The sequence below is a fragment of the Dichotomopilus funicola genome (assembly GCF_033296635.1).
Source record: "Dichotomopilus funicola strain CBS 141.50 unplaced genomic scaffold C8A04scaffold_57, whole genome shotgun sequence".
Taxonomy (NCBI): Eukaryota; Fungi; Ascomycota; class Sordariomycetes; order Sordariales; family Chaetomiaceae; genus Dichotomopilus; species Dichotomopilus funicola.
In genome coordinates this window covers 1-20,973 of record NW_026944078.1, presented here as the reverse complement: position 1 = coordinate 20,973, position 20,973 = coordinate 1, and the positions used below count along the sequence as shown (strand labels likewise).

The following is a 20,973-nucleotide window of genomic DNA, read 5'->3' as shown; positions in this document are numbered from 1 at the left end:
TGGTTTAAAACAATGGAAACTGTTTGGTAGTGATTCACTATTAGGGTATTGGGGGCGTTATGTATTACATCTCTGAACCGGGAAAATTACCTGAGGTAATGTCAGGTTGTTGTTCCTGACTGACGACTGCACCGACGTTCCCTTTCACTCAGCTTGAAACACCAACCTTGACTAGCGACCACACCGCTCCTCCACACCGCATTATTATTGAGCGGCCCCAAAATGAACAGGTCTTCTTTCTCCAGTAAGCCGGCTGTCAAGCTCAGATGCGTTTCTCTCCAAATGTGGAAAGCTTCCCGATTCGGATCAACTCTGTGGAACCAACCCCTGGAAATCGGCGATCGTTGCGGCTGGAGGCGGGGTTTCTTGGCATCAGAAAGCTTCCAGGCCGGCGGTAGGCAGCATGCAAGGTCCATATCCACAAGCTTAATGCGCCGAGACAATACAAAAGACAGGAAAACCTCATGTTCCTCCTCTCTCCGAAGTGCTCACACCATCGATCCTGAATCTCGACGAATCATGACCGGCCCCACCACAAAACAATTCCCGGGCTTCGGCCTCCCAATCGTTGGTGATGACCAACGCCGGTCGATTTTGCGGTTGCCCCTCGCCATTGGCGCTATGCCATGGGAGAGCAAAGGGGTCACTGTCCGCGAGAAGCGGATGCTTGAGTTCATAAGCAGCATCAGCGACAAACCGGATTGGGACACCAAGGTGTTTGATGAAACCATCGTAGCCCGATGGCGCACCGAGTCGGATGTTAGACCAGATGAACTGGATGGGGATGTGTATCTGTCGCAAGAGATGTTTGATCATGTGGGTAGTGGCCTCGCAGCGTACAGTGTTGATGTTGTGGTTGAGGCTGACCTGATCTTAATTAGTGCATCGCTGAACTCCGAGACAAGGCCACCAGATACAAGGAAACAGGCTGCGTCAACGTGCTTGACTCGGAGTTGACTGTGATCAAGTCAGACAGCGCTATCTCGGAGCAGCTCCGGAATGAACTCCGGGACAAGGTTCGACCCCTAGAGGACGTCCCCGAGAATGAGAAAGATTGGCACCCTAAGTCTGACAATCTTGTTCTCGATCTTGTCCATCCATCTCTGTTCCCCGTCATCTGGGGGGTAACACGTGCACTCAAGGAGGGCACCGTGCCGCTAGATGGCTGCATCGACTACACCGGCAAAGGGGACTTGGTCGGGTCCTTCGAGTCGATGTCGAATTCCTCCTCACTGCAAACCTGGGGATCCTTCCAGTGGCTGCCGGCACAGGTCGAGCTCGCCACCGACGGGAGTGCCAAAATTACGAGTTACATCAACAACTTGCACCCGGTGCACCACAAGGCGTTGTACGGTACACTGGAGCGCATCGTTGCGGCTACCGTCCCGCTCTGGCAGGATGCGCTCAATGGCTTTGCCAACCGCCTCCGGTTCAAGATTCGGAACACTGGTGACGACGATTACTCGTACCCGCCAGGGCTATATTACCGAGTCCCCGGTCGGCGCGGTCCTCGGGCGTGGTGGGACCCGACAGTAGACGAGTACTGCGACAAACACGGCAATTCAGAGGTGTCGGATGACGAGGAAGTCACGGGGGCCGGCCAGGACGGCAACCAAGAGGTTGTTGACGATATGGCGGATAATGGTGCGTGGGGCGAAGAAAGTGACCAGGAAGAGGACGACGACGACGATTATGACTGGCAGAATGACAATGCCTGGACGGATTGGCAAGATGAACACCGCACTCTCGTATACCCCGAACCAAGGCGATACATCTCAGAAGCCGAAATTGCCGCGAAGCGAGCCGAAGCCGAGGCTCTACGAGCCAAGGAGCAAACCGAGGGCAAAAACCAACCCTCTGGCGTCCGTTCTTTGATCCAAGACTATCCCCAGATCGATCTCCAGAAATACCCCCCCATCGACCTCCAAAAGGATTTCCCCGACGGCCTGCAAGTCATCTTCAAGCTCGCCAATATCCACCTGACCCCAGAGCAGCCCCGGTACCCTGGCGGTGCCTGGCATGTCGAAGGAACCCAAAACGAGACAATCTGCGCGTCGGCGATCTATTACTTCGACCAAGACAACATCACAGACAGCCACCTTGCCTTCCGGCAGGCCATCGACCAGGATGAGCTCATCATGATGCCTGCACAGAACGAGTACACTTCATTAGAAACGTTCTTCGGCGTGGAACAACACGGGCCCTGCACGCAAACTCTCGGTCAGGTTCTCACGCGTGAAGGGCGTCTGTTGGTGTTCCCCAACTGCCTGCAGCATCAGGTCCAGCCGTTCGAGCTCCAGGACAAGACCCGCGCGGGACACCGAAAGATCCTGGCTATGTTTCTGGTGCATCCGCACCGGCCGGTCTTGTCGAGTGCACACGTCCCCCCGCAGAGGAGAGACTGGTGGGAAGCGGAGGTGCGGAGAAGCGGGGCGTTGTCGAACTTGCCGAATGAGCTGATTGATATGACGATGAAGAGGGTGGATTTCCCGCTGTCATGGGAGCAGGCAGTAGAGACGAGGGAGAAATTGATGGAGGAACGAGGGATGCTGAATGAGCGCGTGGAGAATTACATGCATCGGGTGAGTTCCGGAGCCTCGGGAGGTAAACACGAGTTGATGCTAACGAGTTGCACAGCAAACCTTTAGTTTTTGTGAACATTGATCGAACGGCTGGAGGTAATTTTGGAAATAAAAATTGGTGTTGGGGGAATCATGACATTTATTGGGCGAGATGATTACACGGTAATACAGGTGTAATACTGCCAACAACAACAATATCGCGTACTATAGTAGACGGAGCATGTCTTCACCGCCAAAATTCTAGTAGAGCAATAAAGTTTCGGCCATCGCGGACTTTTAAATCTTCCCGAGAACTGGTCCCGAGATGAACGGATCGCGACCAGACTTTCTGGGTCTCAACCTGCCACGTTTTACCCGAACGTGGAAAGGACGAACGACAAAAGGCTCCTTCGCTGCCAAGTCCTCAATTTCTGGTGTTCTGGTTGGCCCAAACACCAAACACAGCCTCTTCCGCTTGCAACCCCTGCACGCGACCCCCAACTTCCGTGTTCCGGAACTTTCGGCTGTGTCGGGAATAGGACGATACTTTTTTCTCAACATCTCGACGTTTTGATGCGTCGAACTTGAGCGTCGCGGACGCCATGGTTGTGTTTTCTTTGGTCGACAATTGAGTTTCAGGCTTTACTCGCCGTCGACACGGTCGGCGCACGAAATCATGTCGGACGGTCGTCCCGGTAATTACGCGCGCCCCCGCTCCGAAACACTACGACCGATCGAACATTACTAACCACCATGAGCGAACACAGTCGCGAATAGCGTCTACTTTTACGCGCCTAACCAAGGCGCTTCCATTTTTTTTGCCGCGGCTTTTGCCGTCTCGGGGCTGGCTCATATCGGCCAGTGTTTGTGAGTGATTGACCTACCTCATTACGATTGACCCCGGTCACAATTGAGGCGCCCTTCACAACGCTTCAACGACCCAGATCTCTAACAGAGCGACACACATGTCCAGTTACTACCGCTCCTGGAGCATCAGCAGCCTCCTCCCCTTCTTCTGTGCCCTCCTCACAGCGGGATACGCCACGCGCAGCTATGGCGCATTCCACTACGATGACCCGCAGATTTACACGGCCAGTCTGCTGCTAATCTATGCCTCTCCGTATGCGCCCTCTGTTCTTAGCCACGATCTACCCATGATCAGTCGGAAACTACCTTCGTACAAGCAGGCTAACACTGCTGCAGCCCCATCCTCGCCCTAGCCAACCACCTCACCCTAACCCGCCTCTTCTACTTCGTCCCCTACCACGCGCCGCTGCACCCCTCCCGCATGGTCGTCATCTTCTCCGCCCTGACCGCCGTGACCGAGCTGCTCACAATCGCGGGAATCGCCTACCTAACCGACCGCGGGGCACCCGATAAATCGATCAGCGTCGGCGACACGCTCACGAAAGCCTCCCTAGTCCTGCAGCTGCTGGTGACGGTCGTGTTTTTCCTGCTCGCCGGCACCTACCACGCGGCGTGCCACCGCGGGAGGATCATGCGGAACAAAAGGGTCGCCCGGCCGTTGATGACGGCGTATGCGAGTATGTTGATGGTGTTTGGGCGGACGATATACCGGATGGCGGAGCACTTTGGGGTGCCGGCGTCGCGGAAGGGGGTGGATCCGATGAGTTTGGATCCGGTGGTGCGGTTTGAGTGGTATTTTTTGGTGTTTGATGCGGCGCTGATGTTGGTTGGGGTGGTGGTGTGGAATTTGAGTCATCCGGCTGGGCACTTGCCTGGGGATTCGAGGTTGTATTTGGCGCAGGACGGGAGGACGGTGATTAAGGGGCCCGGGTGGAAGGATTCGCGGTCGAAGACGGAGACGATTTTTAATCCGTTTGCGACGTTGCGGACGACGGATGGGCACCAGAAGAAGTTTTGGGAGTCGAATGGGTATCAGATGGGGGGGCGTGTTCGGAGGGCAGGGGTGGCTTGATTCAGGTATTATTTACTCGACATTTATCGGGATTAGAGACAAGGAAAGCAGGAAACTTTGGTTTGGTTTTTTCACAATACACGAGTTTTTCGCTTTCATCGCGTCGGCTCTATCCAGATCACTCGGAGTTGCGGAACTCCCCACAACTTCCCGGCCTGCAAGTACACAGACTTCAGACTGCAGCGATTGTTGCAGCCGAAAGCGGAATGCAGGTTCTGAAACCCGAAAGGTTCCGATACGACAATACTCTCCGCACGAAAATGGTATCACCGCGTCGGGTCAATTTGGTTGGGCAGCAGCTATCCAGTATCGGGCTACAAATATGCGTCCCCCAACTTTGCCAGAGAAGGTGTTTCCCGAGGGAGCCGGGGTTTCCGGCGTTAAGAATCGGTCGCCGCTTCCCCAATTGTAAGGTTGAGAACTCACACTGCAGGTGCGGCCGGATTTATCAGCTTGCTCAGTAATACGATTCGAGTCTTTAGGTACTTTTGCATCTTTACATATCTCCCCCAATTCTTCCGGCCGAAAGATAAAGAGAAGTAGCCTTCAAAGAAAGAACTCACGTCCACTCCGGTCAATCATCACGAGATTCCATATCTTGCCCCGCTCGTCAACAAGCATCTGCCCACTATGACATCCAACATCAGTGCAGCTTCCCTCTTCCGTGTCGATGGCATCGTCGCGGCCATCACCGGTGGTGGCACAGGTAACCCCCCAACCCCTAGTCCGCTCAACCATCGTCCACCCTTCTAATCCCCATAGGAATCGGCCTCACCATCGCTCGTGCCCTCGCCACCAATGGCGCCAAGCGCGTCTACATTCTCGGTCGCCGTCTCGACGTCCTAAAGACCGCCGCGGCCGAATTCCCGGACATCTTTGTCCCCATCCAATCCGATGTCACGGACCATGCCTCACTCCAGGCCGCAGTCGACAAAGTCACCGCCGACGCCGGTTACATCAACCTGCTCGTCGCTAACAGCGGTGTCGGCGGCCCACCTTCAGGATTCACCGGCCACCCAGATGTGCCGCTCGCAGAAGTCCGCGCAAAGACGTTCACCGCCGAGGCGATGGCCGAGACAACGAACACGCTCCATGTGAATGTGACGGGGGCGTATTTCACGATTTTGGCGTTCTTGGAGTTGTTGGATGAAGGGAACAAACGCGCGGTGAAGGGTGAAGGGTTTGGGAAGCCGTTAGTGGAGGGGAGTGATGTGCCGAGTGTGCAGAGCCAGGTGATTGTCACGAGCAGTGTTGCGGCGTTTAGTCGGATGCATATCTCGTCGCCGGCGTATCTGGGGAGCAAGGCAGCGATTTTGCAGTTGACGAAGCAAGTGAGTTCGAATTTGGCCGTGTATGGGATTCGGGCGAATGCTCTAGCCCCGGGATGTAAGTTCTCCTTTTTGCTTGTCCTTTTAGCAACTGAACCCGAAGTCAAGAGTGGCGATGCTGACTTGTTGACAGTGTTCCCATCCGAGTTGGCTGCAGGGATGATCGGTGACCGAGACCCGAGCAAGGAGCCATATGATCATCCGGGGTTTATGCCGTCCCGAAGATTTGGGGGCGACGAAGAGATGGCAGGCACAGTGCTGTATCTCGCTTCACGGGCTGGATCGTACACCAGCGGGGCCGTCATCATGCCTGATGGCGGCCGGTCGGCTGTCATGCGATCCTCGTACTAAAAGGCACGGATGTTCTTTACGCCGGATAGGAAAGGAGGAAAACAACGTTGTGTAAATCTTGGCATATGCAACTCCTCGTAAACGATGAATAGAATACATGGATATTGGTGGAATGGAACCGTCACGTTTGATCCTTGTTCAGACCTCCTTCCCCGAGTCATACTCCTGGTCTGCAGCGGCTTTCTTGTCGGCCGGGGAAAGGTTCATTTTAGCAGGGCCGCTGAGACAGATCCCGTTGGCAGAGAACCGGCTGCCGTGAACCGGGCAGTCAAAACTCTTCTCGGCGTGGTTCCAACACACCACACCCTTCATATGTGGACACAGCGCGCTGTACGTGGTTACTTCACCCCTATCGTCTTTGTACACAGCCAAGGGCTTGCTGGTTCCCTGGAGTCCCCGTGATGTAAGTAAATAAAACCGGGGAAATTGTCGAAGGGGGAACATACCGTGTTCAACACACCGCCACAACCTGGGGCTAGGTCCTCAATATCGGATATATCCGACTGCAGGAACCTCTTGTACTGCATGTTAATCTGCACATCATGCTGGATCATCGTCGGTAGAGACTTGGCGATACTCCCGAGTCGTTTAGGATTGTACAGCGACGCCCACTCGTTCGGCTTCCCCTCGATCTCGTCGGCGATCAACCGTCCAGCCAACACTCCATGCGTCAATCCATCGCCAGAATCCCCCGTCACAATAAAGATCTTGTCATTCCCCTGATTCTTACCAATAAACGCCATGTAATCTACCGGCTCGAAAATCTGTCCACTCCATTTGTAATCCGTCTTCCCCGCTTGCGGGAACCGTTCTCTCGTCCACTTCTCCAGTTCCTCGAAACGCGGCAGCGTCTCGGCCTGCCCAACCTTATGGTCACACCCACCTACGACGAGATAGTCATCCTTCTCATCACACGCCGTCAACCGCACATACTTGTACGCCTCCGCGTTGTCATACAACAGACAATCCTCAACACTACCCCGCGGCACACGCACGGCGATGCAGTACGAGCGAAAGAACTCCAGCTCGGCCACCACCGAGAGCTTTTGTAAGGGGATGCAGGTCGCTTCGATGGCGTAGTCGGCGTGGATGGTGTGGCCCGCTTCGGTGGTGACCACGACGGATTTGTGGCCCAGGCCCAGAACCTCGATGCCTTGTTCTTGGATGTTGGTCACGCGCGTGCGGGTGTAGCAGCTGAAGTTGGGCTGGGTCTTGAGCCAGGCCAGCACGCCGGCGAGGTATCGGGTTGGGTGGAAGGTTGCTTGGTTTTCGGAGATCATTCCGCCGCGTTGGTCTGGTTTGCCGTTCCATCCGCGGACGGTCAGGTTTTCCTGTTTGTGTTAGTTCGTCCTATCTCTCTCTTAATAATAAGTAGGTAGGTAATGGACTCACCTCAAACCTCGTCTCCAACCCCAACCCCCTCTGCATCTCCGCCTCCCCCCTCAACTCCCCCATCTCCCCCTCATATCCCTCCTCCCCCCTACAATACTGACTCACATCATAAGCCCTCACCCTCCGAAACTCACATTCAATCCCCAACTCCCTCACCACTTCTTCCACTCTATCCCTCGCCCACGCATGACTCTCCGCTGCCAGCTTCGCTCCCTTCTCACCATGCTTCTTGGCGATTTGTACATACCCGTCGTCTAGGTCGTTGGTTAGGTGGCCGGAGGTGCGGCCTGATTCACCGGAGAGGACGTCCCGCGCTTCGAGGAGGACGATTCGGTAGTTGTTGTGGTTGCGAAGGATGAGTTCGTAGGCGGTTTGGATGCCTGCGATGCCGGCGCCGATTATGACGATGGTGGGGGAGTGGGAGGGGGTGGTGACGGAGGTGGTGAGTTGGGGGAAGCGCGGGTGGGAGGTGTAGGGTTGGTGGAGGGTCCAGACGGGGTTGGTGGCGCCTGAGGTGTGGAGGTATTGGGAGGGGGATGGGTTTGTCATGGTGGGTGTTGGGATGTTGATGGTGTGTGAGTTTGTCTGATGTTGGTTTGCTTGGTGGTTGTGGGATCGGGTGAAGAGGATGAAGTTTTGGGGAAGGGTCGCAACACAAAGATTTCGGGGAAGCGCCGGGTTATAAATCGCTGTTTTCCTCGGCGTCACCAGTTTCAAAACCCAGTTACTAGTTGGCCTGCCGGCCAGGTTGAGTGTAAGGAGTCGTGATGCGTTGATTTATGGTGGCTTGACGTCACCATTTCTCTGCATCATTGACCACCTGCCATTTACACCCCTGACGGTTGCCTGAGAGTACGTCGTTGCAAATTGTAATTATACTAGAGGATAGAAATGCTTAGCGACTGGCTGGTGAATATTGTGAGCGATTGATACTTCCTAGCTGGCTCAAGGGGAAGGCTTGAGGAATCACCGTGATACTCTGAGTTTTTGTGAAACAACACCTAATCTTCGCGGTCGTGAAGTCCACTTCATACAATTTAACCACGGCCCATTCTCTCAGGTGTGCACACCAGCATAAGTCTGCGTTTATACAAAACCAGAGATAAGAACGGAAATAATAAGATTCGCGTGAGACTGAAAGTTAAGGCTTGCGACTTCGAAAAGCCATGTAATATGTTTGCTCTTGTTGGCACACCAGATAAATCATAAATGATTGATCCCTCTCATGAAGGACCACCAAACCTGAGTCCCCGATGTTGGATAATGGTATGCTAATGTTGAGCGGCGAACCATAATTTCATGGTTAAAATGTGAATGTATGAGAAATTACAGCAGATGTGATCCTGAGATTCGTTCGTAGTAGATACAAACCCTCTTTAATAATTCGTGAAGGAAAACATCCTGTCCCACTACCTATGGGTGGCTTTGTCCAAGCCCTATGGGAAATAAATGGCGGATTCCATGCGGTCTCGAGACAAAAGTTGGCAGAACCGAGGCTCTCTTTGTTACTGTACCCAACCTGCTGACAGCTATGTTCTTCCTTCTCGCCGGTTTATTCTTGATCTCCACCGGCATCCGTTACCCAATCTCAAGCTTTCAGACCTCAATGCAAGATATTTCTGCCTCTTTTTCGTCAGACCTATTTACTCAACTCCTTTGGATTTTACCTTCCACTGGCGGTTCACCACACCTAGCTTAGACAATCAAATCAGAGAACACCACGAGATTGGGTTTTGGCAGTTCTTGCCCCGCACATGATGAACCACACCTGAACATCTTGGTTGGCCAGCGCAATTCTCTCAGTCACCATCCTCCCCTGGGACGTGCTTAAGAATGATCTACGTTCCTCAAAGTTTTCCACTGTGACCAGCATCGCTATTTCGATTCCCGGGAAGAGTTTCTGGCAATAGCGCCCTTCCATCACCCGCTAGATCTCCTCCCAGTCATGTTCCGAAAGGCTCTCACCGACAACCACTTCCACAGCCGACTGCGTTTTTCTCACAAGTTCCGCCTACGCAGGTCAACCGTTGGAGGAGAAGGGTTTTAAGTTGCACCCAATTCCCACCTCTCATACCATTTCCACAACACACTCGATCAGGTTACTTGTTCAGTCGTGGGGATATATCCACATGGAACACATTTAAACCAAAGACCAAATTCATCATTCTCATCAAAGCCTTGTGCACAACCTTCCCAAGTTCCCTTTCGCTACAGGCACCTGCACTTGGAGCAACTCTCTGGTTTTACCATCATTGTTGCCAGTTTGGCACAGTTGCCTTATTTTATCTCCCACAACCAAAGAACCCCGCGATTTTTTCACCCACAATCGATCCTTACATCCAGCAACCGTTTTCCTTCTTTTCTTCCCTGCTCAAGGGATTTCACCACCAGCAATCTTCAACCCAACCCTACCTTTTTACAACCATCCGGTGCCAAAGGTATCCGAGGCAAAATGGCAACAATAGTCCTCGATGGCGACTCTGACCACGACGAGTCCTGCATTGTGGTTGCAGGCAGCAAGCGTGCCCGTTCCCGGGAACCCAAGGTAGAGAAGGTGCGTGAATCAGACAGCCCCGAATCAGTGATCGCTTTGTTCCCGCTCCTTCCTTTGTCTCCCAGTGCTAACCCAGCGAAGCAATCGGCAAACGCGAAACCCGCCGGACCACCGGCCAAGAGACCGCGTGGCCGCCCCAGGAAGGTGAAAAGCAATACCGCCGAGACGGCCATTGTGCTGTCTGATACTGGCTCGGATCACGAAGAGGCACGCCGGCAAAAGGAGAAGAAAAAGGTCGAGAAAACAACAGCGAAGTCGTCGCCGACACCGGCGCGCAATGTCAATCAATCACCCACGCGTTCTACCGTGACGCCGTCCGCGATGCCCGCGGATGTTGAGACTCTACAGCAGCAACTGGCATCGGAGCGGCGCCTCCGATATGAGTCAGAGACGCGCGCCCGGGAGCTTCAAACAATCATGGACGACCAGGACGCGTCATGGGCAGCCAGTCTCGCAGCGCAGTCTATGCCACTGCAGCTCGAGATGGAGAGGTTGACCACTGAGAAGAAGGACCTCGAGGCCAGTTGCAAGGACTTGAAGACGCGTCTGAACACGGCTCTTTCTAACAAACTGGGGAATGACGTGGCTTCAGGACACGAGGCTTCAAACCCGGCCCGTGATCAGGAACAAAGCGGACATGTTGAGATGGTTGATCACGGAACCATCACCGAGGGTGGGACCGATGAGATCGGTCGACTGCGTGACGTGGCCACTTCGCAGGCAAAGGACCTCGCTGAAGCCTATAGTAAGGTCGCTTCCCTCACCAAGGAGCTGGAGGATCTCACTGCACAGCACAATAAGACCACGGAGACTATCCGGCAGCACGAGACCCGCATCCAACTCTTGTCTGACGAACTCACCATAGCCCGCACCGCAGCCCCGGATAACACCAACACCCACCACACTGTGGCTGATCCCCAGACCCAACTCGACGCCGCCATCATCTCACGTACCCAAGCTGAAGAGGAGTTACAAGCCATGCAGGCCCGTTGGATTGAGACCAAGAACACCCTGAGTGTCCGGGACGAGCAGCTGGCTGAGCTCGAGAACCGGTGCAAAGACGCGGAGGAGAAAGTCCGACAGGGTCTAGTCGCGATGGCAGCAAAGCGCAAGGACACCGCCGACATCCTGCGGATGAAGGAGGAGCAGCTGGCGCGCTCTGAGGAGATCTTGGAGAAGGTCAACCGGGATTTGGCCCTGGTGCAAGATCAGCTGGCCGCCGCTGAGCAGGGCAATGCCGCTGCTGAAACCCGCGAGATCATTAATAATCTCCATACTGAGCGGAACACCCTTCTGCAGGAGTCCCAGGGCCGTTTAGCCGAGGTCCAGGGCTTGCAGAAGAAGCTGGAGGAGTTGCAGGAAACGCTTGTTGCTTATGAGCGGCAGAACCAGCAGTTAGGCGTCCACGCGGCCGACCAGGAAGGACTCAACCAACAAAAGCTGGCTGCCTACCACAGCATGATCTCAACCCTCCAGCACGAGAAACAACAGTCCGAAACCACAGTTTCGCAGCTCCAGAACGAGCTTCAGAATGTGAGAACCCTCCTCGAAGAACAAAAGAGAATCGCATCGTCCTTACATATGGACCAGCACCGCTGGACGGCCATTTCTCGCGCCGCAGACCATAAGCTGATCAACCTCCAGCGCGACACCGACCACTACCGCGAGGCCGTTTCCCGCCTGCAGCGCGAGAACGACGCTCTCCGCGCCGAGTACACCAACGTTGTTAGAAAGGCCAAGGCACGGGAATCTGAGATGCGTCAGCAGCTTGCTAGACTCGGCCAGGACCCAGGGACAATCTCGGCGAATGCTTCCCAGGGTTCTCCCAGGGTCGACCAGAAGGTTGAGCTCGTTGTCAAAGATGACGAGGTCATGGAGCAACTCAAAGCCAAACTGGCGCAGCGTGAAGACGATGTGAGACACAAAGACAGCCTAATCATCACGCAACAGCAGGAAGCCGACGACATGAGAGAAGACCTGGAAGCTGTCCGGAGCGCGGCAGCCAAATTCCAGTTTGATGCCAACGCACATCTTGCCGAGATTGAGAAACTGCGGGTCGTGCTGGAGGAGGAGAAGAAGAAAGAGACGGCCACTAAACAGGCCCAGATCGAGCAACTACAGAGCACCATCGCCTCGCTGAACGCCGAAATGTCACATTATAAGGAAGGTCTCACGGCACGCGAGGAGGAACTGCAGGAGTTGCACCAGCAACTGACGGAGCTCACGGCTGTGAACAAGCAGCTCCAGCGCACAAACGAAACGCATGAGACTACCATTGGTATGATGAACCAGAATCTCAACGCCTATACCGCCGAACTGGACTTTCTCAAGGCCCAGTCTAAGCAACCTACTCCAGCACTTGCCTCGGCCCCAGTGCCGATCACGCCTATCCAATGCACTCAACCCGTCAACTCCCAACCAACCCCCAACGCCCCCTTCAACACCCCCAACCCCCAAGCCCAACCCTCCCCCACCCTCTCAAAGACCCGCGCCCTAAACCTCGAAGCAGCCAACACAACCCTCGAAGCCCTCAACACAGCCCTAGCCAGCAAATCTGCCCAACACGCCGCGGACCAAGAGCGTATGACGTGTGAGTTGAAGAGGGCACGGAAGGAAAGGGATGAGATTGAGAAGCAGATGGAGAGGTTGGATAGGCAGTTGGCGGGGCAGTATGTCGCGCTTGCGAGGATGAAGGCCGTTGTTAGGGGGTGGAGGGGGGTTAAGGAGGTGAGGGAGGATACTCCCGAGGGGGGGGACCGAGGTGATGGGGAGGGTCGTGAGGGGGGGGATGAGCATGGGGAGGATCGAGGAGATGGTGATGACATGGAGGTCGATGGGGTGCAGGTTGATGGGATGGTGGTTGATGAGAGTGGCCGTGATGAATTGGAGAGTGATGGAATGGTGATCGAAACGGCCACCGCCGCGGGGGGGAAGGAACAAGACGACAATGGTGGTGAAGCCAAGGACGGTGAGGCTGAGAACTCACAGAAAGAGGACAACCGGGAGTAGGCGATTTGATGGCTTATAAACCATCCGGAGATCGGGCGAAAGCATCGGACGGCGGGGGTATTTGGGTTGATCTGATGGTTGGGATCACTCCTTGCATTTGCATTTGCATCGGCATTGGCATTGCACTTTTTTCCACAGCGTAGACTTTTCGCTTTTACTTTCGGGACATGGGATTTGGGTGGTGAGTAGGGTCAGGACGGAGGAATTCAGCACCAAAGCGCTAGCTTAGACTAAATAATTTATCGATGATTTCTGAATAAACCGAGGTTAAATGTTGGTGCCTTTGACGTGAGTGAAAGGGGGCGTCATTCATCCCGGCCCAAGGAACTCGTGCTGGAATCTTTCTTTTCGAGTTGGTTCTTGGTTAAGTTGGTTTGCGATGTTGATACTCGTGTTTGTGGTCATGTGCATATCCATGAATCGCATGTTGTGTGAGGCTGACTTTAATATGCACAACCCCGCCGATAATTATACCTATTTTGGCTGCTTTCTCAACCTCCTCTTTAACTCATCATTCGTTCCCACCTTGACAGCTTCAACAACACACAACATCAACAACACACAACATCAACAACACACAACATCAACAACAAACAACCCAATCTTCCACACCATCGCAACACCAAATCACCATGTCACCCCTCAAATTATCCCGCAAAGCCAAACCAAAACCACCCCACCCGCAATCCCAATCCCCCCTCTTCCAACTCCCCTCTGAACTCCGCAACCAGATCTGGCGCGAAGCCTTCGGCGACCGCGCCATCCACATGAGTGTCGGCCTCAACCGCAAGTGGCTATCACGCCGTGAATACCTGCGCCTAGCCCTCTTTGAACTCCCCTCGCGCCGCCGCACAGGACGCACCATGCCAGGCATGAAACTCGACCGAAAATTCGGTCTGGCTGGGACTTGGCGTGGGCCATATTCCCTGAAGCGGCCGTCCTGGCATATCTGTTTCTGTCACCAGGACGTGACCAAACCGCCGTTTGCGCTGACCAACCCGGCTCTGGGCTCTCTTTCGGCAGTTTGGCGTGAGAGGCACTTTGCGGATGGGTGTTGCAAGGGGGATATGTATGATGGTAAAGGAGGGGTCGGTCCGCACGGTAGCGTGATACCGGAGGATGCGCGGCTGGGTGTCATGGGGGTGTTTCTCTGCTGCAAGCGAGCGTAGGTGTTAATTACCTTGTTTTTAACTTATCCATGGTATATGCCATGTTATGTAGGAACTAGGGACTAATCAACGTTGTGCAGCTACCCCGAGGTGGTCCAAGTCCTGTTCGCCACCAACGGGCTCGTCTTCGACAACGAAGATGACTACCTGTATCTCATCAAACAGCAGGTGCTCGAACCCACCACCAACCGATTGATCGACGCCAGCTTCCAACTCATCACCTCTCTCTACATCAGTTCCTCCCTCGTCATCTGGTCCGTAAAGAACTTTCTGTCGCACACGCCCCCCTCGCCGTACACGCCAGCCTCACCCTACACGCCGGCCTCGCGTAACAACACCGCCGTCGACGCGTTCACAACCATGGTGGAGTTCATCCCCAAAGCGTTCCCCAACGTACGCCGGTTGGAATGGCGGCCGTCCAGCAGAATCGGACTGAGTCGCCACCCCGGGTTGCAGCCCAATCAGCGCGAGGAGATGGAGGGGTTTCTGTTTCGGGGCCTGATGCGCATGGGGTCGCAGATGCCGAAGCTAGAGCAGTTTGTCGTGCCCATGCCCAATACGCAAAGGTGGTACAGCCGGGAGTTGTTCGAAGCCATCGACGGTTGTCGACCGGAAGGCGGACAGGAGTTTGAAGGGAAGCAAGCGGGGGGGTTTTACGTGTGGTATCCGTTTACCATGCCGGCTGGTGTACCGGGACCTGAGGGGGGGTTTTGGCTGGTGTATGATGATGAGTGGACCTCGAGTGGTGACACTGGTCGGAATCGGCGGATGTATTACGACGATCCGAACGGCCCATCTCTATATTGGCCGCATCGGCGGGCCGACAATGTAGGCGCTGATGGCAAACGTGTACATGAATCTAGGTACAGTGAAGACCGAAATCAGTGTCCAAAATTTTAATGTCGAAATAATCTTAGCACGGATCACCTTCGCGAGTGGGGAAATTTCACACTGTGCTTCCCCAATTCGTTATGTACCGGGGCGGCCAAAAAAAAATATAAGATAAAAGAAGAGGACGGAACTAAACTAATAACGCTAAGCCTCATTCGTATGAGCTATCAGCCGTTTTCAACGCTTACATGACTCTGGAGGAGCAAGCCGCCATCGCAAGCTTCCGTATACTGTGACGGCACATACCTTAGCCCTTTCTCCTTTCCTTCCTCGTACTTGTTGTCTTTAGTCAATTGAGATAGCTGCTTGCGGCTCCATCCCTCTTCGGCAGCGCCTCGCCGTGACAATCACCGAAGTGCTGCTCCATATTGTCGCGCCTGCGCTATTTGCAAGGGTTGACGCAGTACCAGCGGATACGAGTGATTTGCAACTGGGATATGCCGGCCGTCGGACGAAGATAACGAGGACGAATCTCCTACCGTATAAGCAGGATGAAGAGTTCACATAGGCGGAATTACACAGGTCGAGTGCAGCTAAGCGCCATCCGTTAGTCACGCCAACCATACAGCTCTATGCTATCCAGCCGCATAAACAGACTCAAAGGATTAGATAATAAGCTAGAGTGCGTTAATTAGACTGGTTCCGCACAGCATTCCTTTATATTTCTCATCAGCACAGACGTTGTTATTTTTGTTGATGAAATACAACCTATATTTTACAGATAACTTGCCTCAGCTGTTATAGGAAACGACTGCTCAGTTGAGTATTAGCCACTTAAATATCAACGACATTACAGTCAAGATAAGCAAGTTCCAAAACCGCGGCTAATAGCAAATTGTCGTTATAGAGGCAAAAATCTCATCATTTGCTGAAGAGCTTGCCAAAAGAGCTTGAATCCATTTGACCTTGAAATGCGCGGCTGCTCGTGGTTGTCGTCAGGCTGCCGAACGACTGGTCCACATCTGGCTGTGCCACACCAACTATCCCTTGCATAGCGACCGAGTGGTCGTCTGTCTTCATATCACTAAACTTCTGCCCGGTTCGCCGTACGCGGGTTGCCGACAGAGTCTTTTGGCAGACATCTCGAAGGCTAGCCGTCAACTGTGCGCTCGAATCTTCATCAGCGGCTGTGCTGTCGTCATTGGCTTGTGATTCTGCTTCTCTCGTGGATAATTGTGCGCCTAGGTCGGCCAGAGCCCGCTCCTGTGTGTCGAATTGAGTCCGAAGCTGATCGATATTCCCGGATGCGAGGTAGGAAATGATACTGTTCCAGTGTCAGTAGAACTCGTTAGTTTCAGCGGTGGGAGACCGTACAGCGTAATCGAGGAGAAAACCATCGTTATTGTCCTCTGACAGTCGGCTAAGTCCCTATTCAGTCTCTTTATCTTCGACTCGTTAAACTGCACAATGAATCTGTCGCGCGTGCTGAAACGCAAATCCGTTGAATGGCTGGTAAATCTTGTCAAGGTAATCGCGAATTCTTGGCAAAGGGACTGTGTCGACTCCAGCGTCTTGTTGAGCCCTATCTCCTTGAGAACAGGATCAACCGCACCGGATGCTGAGTTGGTTTCGAGTGTTCGTGTCAGAGTGCCTAAGGTTGTCTGGATTTGGGAGAGAAGGCTCTTGCTTTGCGAAACGGAATGTGGCGCATCCATAAGTCCATCGACAATGTCGTAGACCGCCTTGGCGCTCTGTAACGTGGCAGTCGCAACGGCTATAACACTAGCAGTGACACTAAGAGGATCCATGGCCTACGGAACAGGACGTCGGACTGGCTTTGGTTCGCATTTGGCAAGTTGGCAAGTTGTAATGAGTTGTTTTATGGCTGCTCAGCTGGAGCGGACGGCACAGTATCACCTACCCCGCACACGTGTTCTCTTCAGCGGCTTGTGCGACGGGAGATTCGTGCCGATAGCCATCATCTTGGTCCCTTTTCGTCCGGTGGCCCGTTGGTCTTGGCGGCAAAGATTATTCTTCTCAGTATTGCATCTGCTGGTGTTCGCATTGAACAAGCGCAATGGCACAGGCGGGGCCACATGTGGAGCAGCACTTCGGCAACACGGAAGCTTCCCATGGCGGCTTGCTGTTCCAGGGTTACGTCAACGGGCCCGTTACCATCAACCGTGAGCCAACGTCTAGTTGCACGCCGACAGTAGATAGAACAACAATTGACTCTCTCCAGACGATTCCACCGACACGTCCTCAGAACGATCGCTCGAACGCCTCGACAGCCTCCCCGAAGCATCCTTCGACGCGGCGAACAAGCAACATGTGGCGACCTGTCTCCCCAACACGCGCCGCGACGTCCTCACACAGATCAGGAGCTGGGCTGACGGCGGCGGCAACAAACACATATACTGGCTCAAGGGCTGGGCAGGCACCGGCAAGTCGACGATCGCGCTGACGGTGGCCCGCGAATATAACAATAAGAAGCGGCTCGGCGCGAGCTTCTTCTTCTCGAGGGGCGGGGGCGATCTTGCGTCTACACGCAGGTTCGCCGCGACGATCGCCGTCCAGCTTGCGGAGGCGTCGCCGCAACTGCGTAGGCACATTGCTAATGCTGCGGCTGCTACTCACCGCATCCACGGGCTCGGCTTGTACGACCAGTGGGAGAGGCTTATCCTGCAGCCGCTGGCGCAGCTGAGCAAGGAGGCGTTCCCTCACCCGCTGGCCATCGTCATAGATGCCCTGGACGAGTGTGATAACAACGACGATGTCTCGCTCTTGATTCGATGCCTTGCAGCCGCGGGGGCCGTCGAGCACGTCGACCTAAGAATATTCGTCACTAGCAGGCCGGACCAGCCGATCAACATCGGCTTTGGCGATATCTCTACAGATACGCATCAAGACTTCATCCTCCACAATATCGAACAGTCAATTATCGATCAGGACCTAGCTATCTATTACAAGTACCAACTCCGTCAAATAGCGCGGACCTACTATCTTAACGCGGCGTCTCTCTCTAACGACGCGATCCAGACGCTGGTCCAGAAGTCCTGTGGGTTGTTCATCTATGCTGCGACAGTATGTCGCTTTGTCCGCGCGGGAGGGCCTCTTGCCGGCAATCGGCTTGCTCGTCTGGTTTCCGCCGAGCGGTTGCCGGCCGGAGCGGGGACGGAGCTGGACCAGATGTATACGATGGTGCTGGAGTACTCTCTAACCGCCGATCTTGAACCTGAGGAGATGGCTAGGATGCGAGAACTCTTCCAACGTGTCATGGGCACCATTGCCGTGCTCTTCGACGCTCTTTCGCCTGCGAGCCTTGCTATACTACTCAACCAGTCTAAGGAAACGATTGTATGGCCGCTGGACAGCCTTCACTCACTCCTTGATGTCCCGGAAGAAGAGGGCAGGCTGATCCGGCTTCTTCACCCCTCCTTCCGCGAATTTTTGCTGGATTCACAGAGATGTCCCAACACGACGTTTTGCATCGACGCTACGGAGGCACACCGACACCTGTTCGAATGCTGTCTGAGGGTTATGTCCAGTTGTCTCCACCGAGATATGAGCGGCCTTAGATGGCCAGGAATCCGAGTTGGCGACGTTCTCAGGTCAGAGGTGAATAAGAATATTCCATTCAGTGTCCAGTACGCCTGTCGGTACTGGGTCTATCATCTCGAGCGGAGCGATGTCGACCTTCAAGAGCACCGTGGTATCGCGGAATTTTTCGAGGCTCGCTTCCTCTTCTGGCTGGAGACACTCGCCTTAATTGGTCGGCTGGCTGATGGGATTGCTATGCTCCAGCTTCTAGAAATGAGATTACCTGTAGGTATGCCCAACTATTACTCTGTCCCGCAGCTAACAGGAGGAAGAGGAGCACCACGACCAGATTCCGAGGCCTCATTAGCAACTTGAACACCAAGCTCCTGCCTAAACGTGCACAAAATCCTCCGACTCTAGGAGCAGTGGTTTACGATGCAAAGCGGTTCCTACGAAGCCACAGCTCAATTATCGAGGAGGCTCCGCTTCAGTTATACTGCTCCGCTCTTGTGTTTAGTCCCGAAGCGAGTATTATTCGGCGGCTTTACATGCGGCATCTCCCTAAGTGGATCGTACATGCACCGGCACTCTCAGAAGACTGGAGTGCGCATTTGCAGATGCTAAGCCATCCGAGTCCAGTCTCTGCTGTCGCCTTCTCGCCGGACGGCCGGCTCATCGTGTCGGGCTCTTACGATCAGACGGTCCGCGTATGGGATGCGGCTACAGGGACCGAGCGGCGTGTGCTCCGGGGCCATTCGAAGTCGGTCCACGCCGTCGCCTTCTCGCCGGACGGCCGGCTCATCGTATCGGGCTCTAACGACGAGACGGTCCGCGTATGGGATGCGGCTACAGGGACCGAGCGGCGTGTGCTCCGGGGCCATTCGAACTTGGTCTGCGCCGTTGCCTTCTCGCCGGACGGCCGGCTTATCGTGTCGGGCTCTTACGACCAGACGGTCTGCGTATGGGATGCGGCTACAGGGGCTGAGCGGCGTGTGCTCCGGGGCCATTCGAACTCGGTCTGCGCCGTCGCCTTCTCGCCGGACGGCCGGCTTATCGTGTCGGGCTCTCGCGATAAAACGGTCCGCGTATGGGATGCGGCTACAGGGGCCGAGCGGCGTGTGCTCCGGGGCCATTCGAAGTCGGTCTACGCCGTCGCCTTCTCGCCGGACGGCCGGCTCATCGTATCGGGCTCTGACGACCAGACGGTCCGCGTATGGGATGCGGCTACAGGGGCCGAGCGGCATGTGTTGCAAGGCCAAAAACCCACTCTACGGTTTTTGTCCTTTTCCTCTTGTGGTAAACATCTTATTACCGATTCGGGAATTTTACAGTTGCCTGACTCCGACTGCCGGTGTTCGCATCACATTTCCGCCACAAGGTCTTGGATCACTAACAATGGCAAAGAGCTACTCTACCTCCACCCAGACTATCAGAGCTCATTTATGTTTGTTTCAGGCAGCGTTGTCATTTTTATGGGCCGAGTTTTCCATACCCTGCAGTTGGACTTATCAAGAGGGAGCGACATGCTATAACTAGCGTGTATAGGCAAGTATCTTCTCGGGCGTTGGTTAACTTGACGGTAGCAGGATATGAGCTTCGTCTTTTAGCTTTTCAATTATATATCTCTGCTATACTTGATCTGCAACGTACGGTACTTTGAGTTTCTTTTTCTTTTTATCTTTGCACCTTCTCGGGGTCTTAGGGGCCACGTTCAAGGTATACTGGGTGCTGCGCCCGGGGGAAGGTTCTCGTACCTTTTTAGTGGACCTTTATATTAATCAGCGCTTGACTCGCTTCTGTCACTGCCGAGGTCAGCTTGGGAGCCCTTCCATCTCGTGAAACTGGCCGGTTATATGTATTAGAAACTTCTTCCTCGGGGCTTCATTTGACGGGCCGCGAGTGGCACTGTCCCTCATATAGGTAAGCGCCGAGAAAGGCAGACCCGGTTTAGGCTTAGCGTTATGAACTTAGTTCAGCCTTTTTTTTCTTTGTTTTTAGGCTGGTACGAGTACGTTGCCAATGGGCGAGCACAGTGTGCAAGCCCCCACTCATCGAAAAATGGTCCGTGCTAAGATTGTTTCGACATCAAAATTTCGGACACTGATTTCGGTCTCCACTGTACTTGGGTCCTTTTTGTGAATTCTGGGCGCCCTGGCCCGACCGTGCTTCACCGGCCTGAATCTGTTTTTTTCTACGATATTACGTTGTAAAGATTATGTCACCGGTTATGACGTAGTTACGGGTGGCGCCCACTAGATCCACGGGTCCGTGGCAGTTACGTAAGCACAACGATTATGTA

General features: G+C 54.2%; 8 protein-coding genes across 8 annotated transcripts; 6 read left to right on the top strand and 2 right to left on the bottom strand.

Moving 5' to 3' along the window:
- Positions 1 to 519: 519 nt before the first annotated feature.
- On the top strand, positions 520 to 2,664 carry C8A04DRAFT_13998 (uncharacterized protein; the record flags this gene model as incomplete). Its single annotated transcript, XM_062777928.1, has 4 exons — positions 520 to 816; positions 882 to 1,568; positions 1,677 to 2,582; positions 2,638 to 2,664. The coding sequence occupies 4 exons, from the start codon at positions 520 to 522 to the stop codon at positions 2,662 to 2,664; spliced, it is 1,917 nt and encodes a 638-aa protein (XP_062634875.1).
- Positions 2,665 to 3,237: 573 nt separating this feature from the next.
- On the top strand, positions 3,238 to 4,500 carry C8A04DRAFT_39013 (protein RTA1; the record flags this gene model as incomplete). The annotated part of the gene is made up of 4 exons (XM_062784427.1): positions 3,238 to 3,256; positions 3,329 to 3,428; positions 3,535 to 3,681; positions 3,765 to 4,500. 4 exons carry the CDS (start codon positions 3,238 to 3,240, stop codon positions 4,498 to 4,500), a joined length of 1,002 nt encoding a protein of 333 aa, XP_062634874.1.
- Positions 4,501 to 5,130: 630 nt separating this feature from the next.
- C8A04DRAFT_30871 (uncharacterized protein) lies at positions 5,131 to 6,179 on the top strand (the record flags this gene model as incomplete). Its single annotated transcript, XM_062781550.1, has 3 exons — positions 5,131 to 5,206; positions 5,263 to 5,886; positions 5,962 to 6,179. The coding sequence occupies 3 exons, from the start codon at positions 5,131 to 5,133 to the stop codon at positions 6,177 to 6,179; spliced, it is 918 nt and encodes a 305-aa protein (XP_062634873.1).
- Positions 6,180 to 6,317: 138 nt separating this feature from the next.
- On the bottom strand, positions 6,318 to 8,120 carry C8A04DRAFT_39011 (FAD dependent oxidoreductase-domain-containing protein; the record flags this gene model as incomplete). The annotated part of the gene is made up of 3 exons (XM_062784426.1): positions 6,318 to 6,566; positions 6,626 to 7,510; positions 7,572 to 8,120. The coding sequence occupies 3 exons, from the start codon at positions 8,118 to 8,120 to the stop codon at positions 6,318 to 6,320; spliced, it is 1,683 nt and encodes a 560-aa protein (XP_062634872.1).
- A 1,903-nt stretch (positions 8,121 to 10,023) lies between these two features.
- Positions 10,024 to 13,134, top strand: C8A04DRAFT_30869 (uncharacterized protein; the record flags this gene model as incomplete). The annotated part of the gene is made up of 2 exons (XM_062781549.1): positions 10,024 to 10,125; positions 10,207 to 13,134. The coding sequence occupies 2 exons, from the start codon at positions 10,024 to 10,026 to the stop codon at positions 13,132 to 13,134; spliced, it is 3,030 nt and encodes a 1,009-aa protein (XP_062634871.1).
- Positions 13,135 to 13,766: 632 nt separating this feature from the next.
- Positions 13,767 to 15,430, top strand: C8A04DRAFT_30868 (uncharacterized protein; the record flags this gene model as incomplete). The annotated part of the gene is made up of 3 exons (XM_062781548.1): positions 13,767 to 14,299; positions 14,384 to 15,131; positions 15,344 to 15,430. The coding sequence occupies 3 exons, from the start codon at positions 13,767 to 13,769 to the stop codon at positions 15,428 to 15,430; spliced, it is 1,368 nt and encodes a 455-aa protein (XP_062634870.1).
- Positions 15,431 to 16,055: 625 nt separating this feature from the next.
- Positions 16,056 to 16,942, bottom strand: C8A04DRAFT_39010 (uncharacterized protein; the record flags this gene model as incomplete). The annotated part of the gene is made up of 2 exons (XM_062784425.1): positions 16,056 to 16,458; positions 16,509 to 16,942. 2 exons carry the CDS (start codon positions 16,940 to 16,942, stop codon positions 16,056 to 16,058), a joined length of 837 nt encoding a protein of 278 aa, XP_062634869.1.
- A 269-nt stretch (positions 16,943 to 17,211) lies between these two features.
- On the top strand, positions 17,212 to 20,778 carry C8A04DRAFT_39009 (uncharacterized protein; the record flags this gene model as incomplete). The annotated part of the gene is made up of 6 exons (XM_062784424.1): positions 17,212 to 17,327; positions 17,426 to 18,475; positions 18,509 to 18,652; positions 18,683 to 18,959; positions 19,058 to 20,004; positions 20,673 to 20,778. 6 exons carry the CDS (start codon positions 17,212 to 17,214, stop codon positions 20,776 to 20,778), a joined length of 2,640 nt encoding a protein of 879 aa, XP_062634868.1.
- Between the last annotated feature and the right edge of the window lie 195 nt (positions 20,779 to 20,973).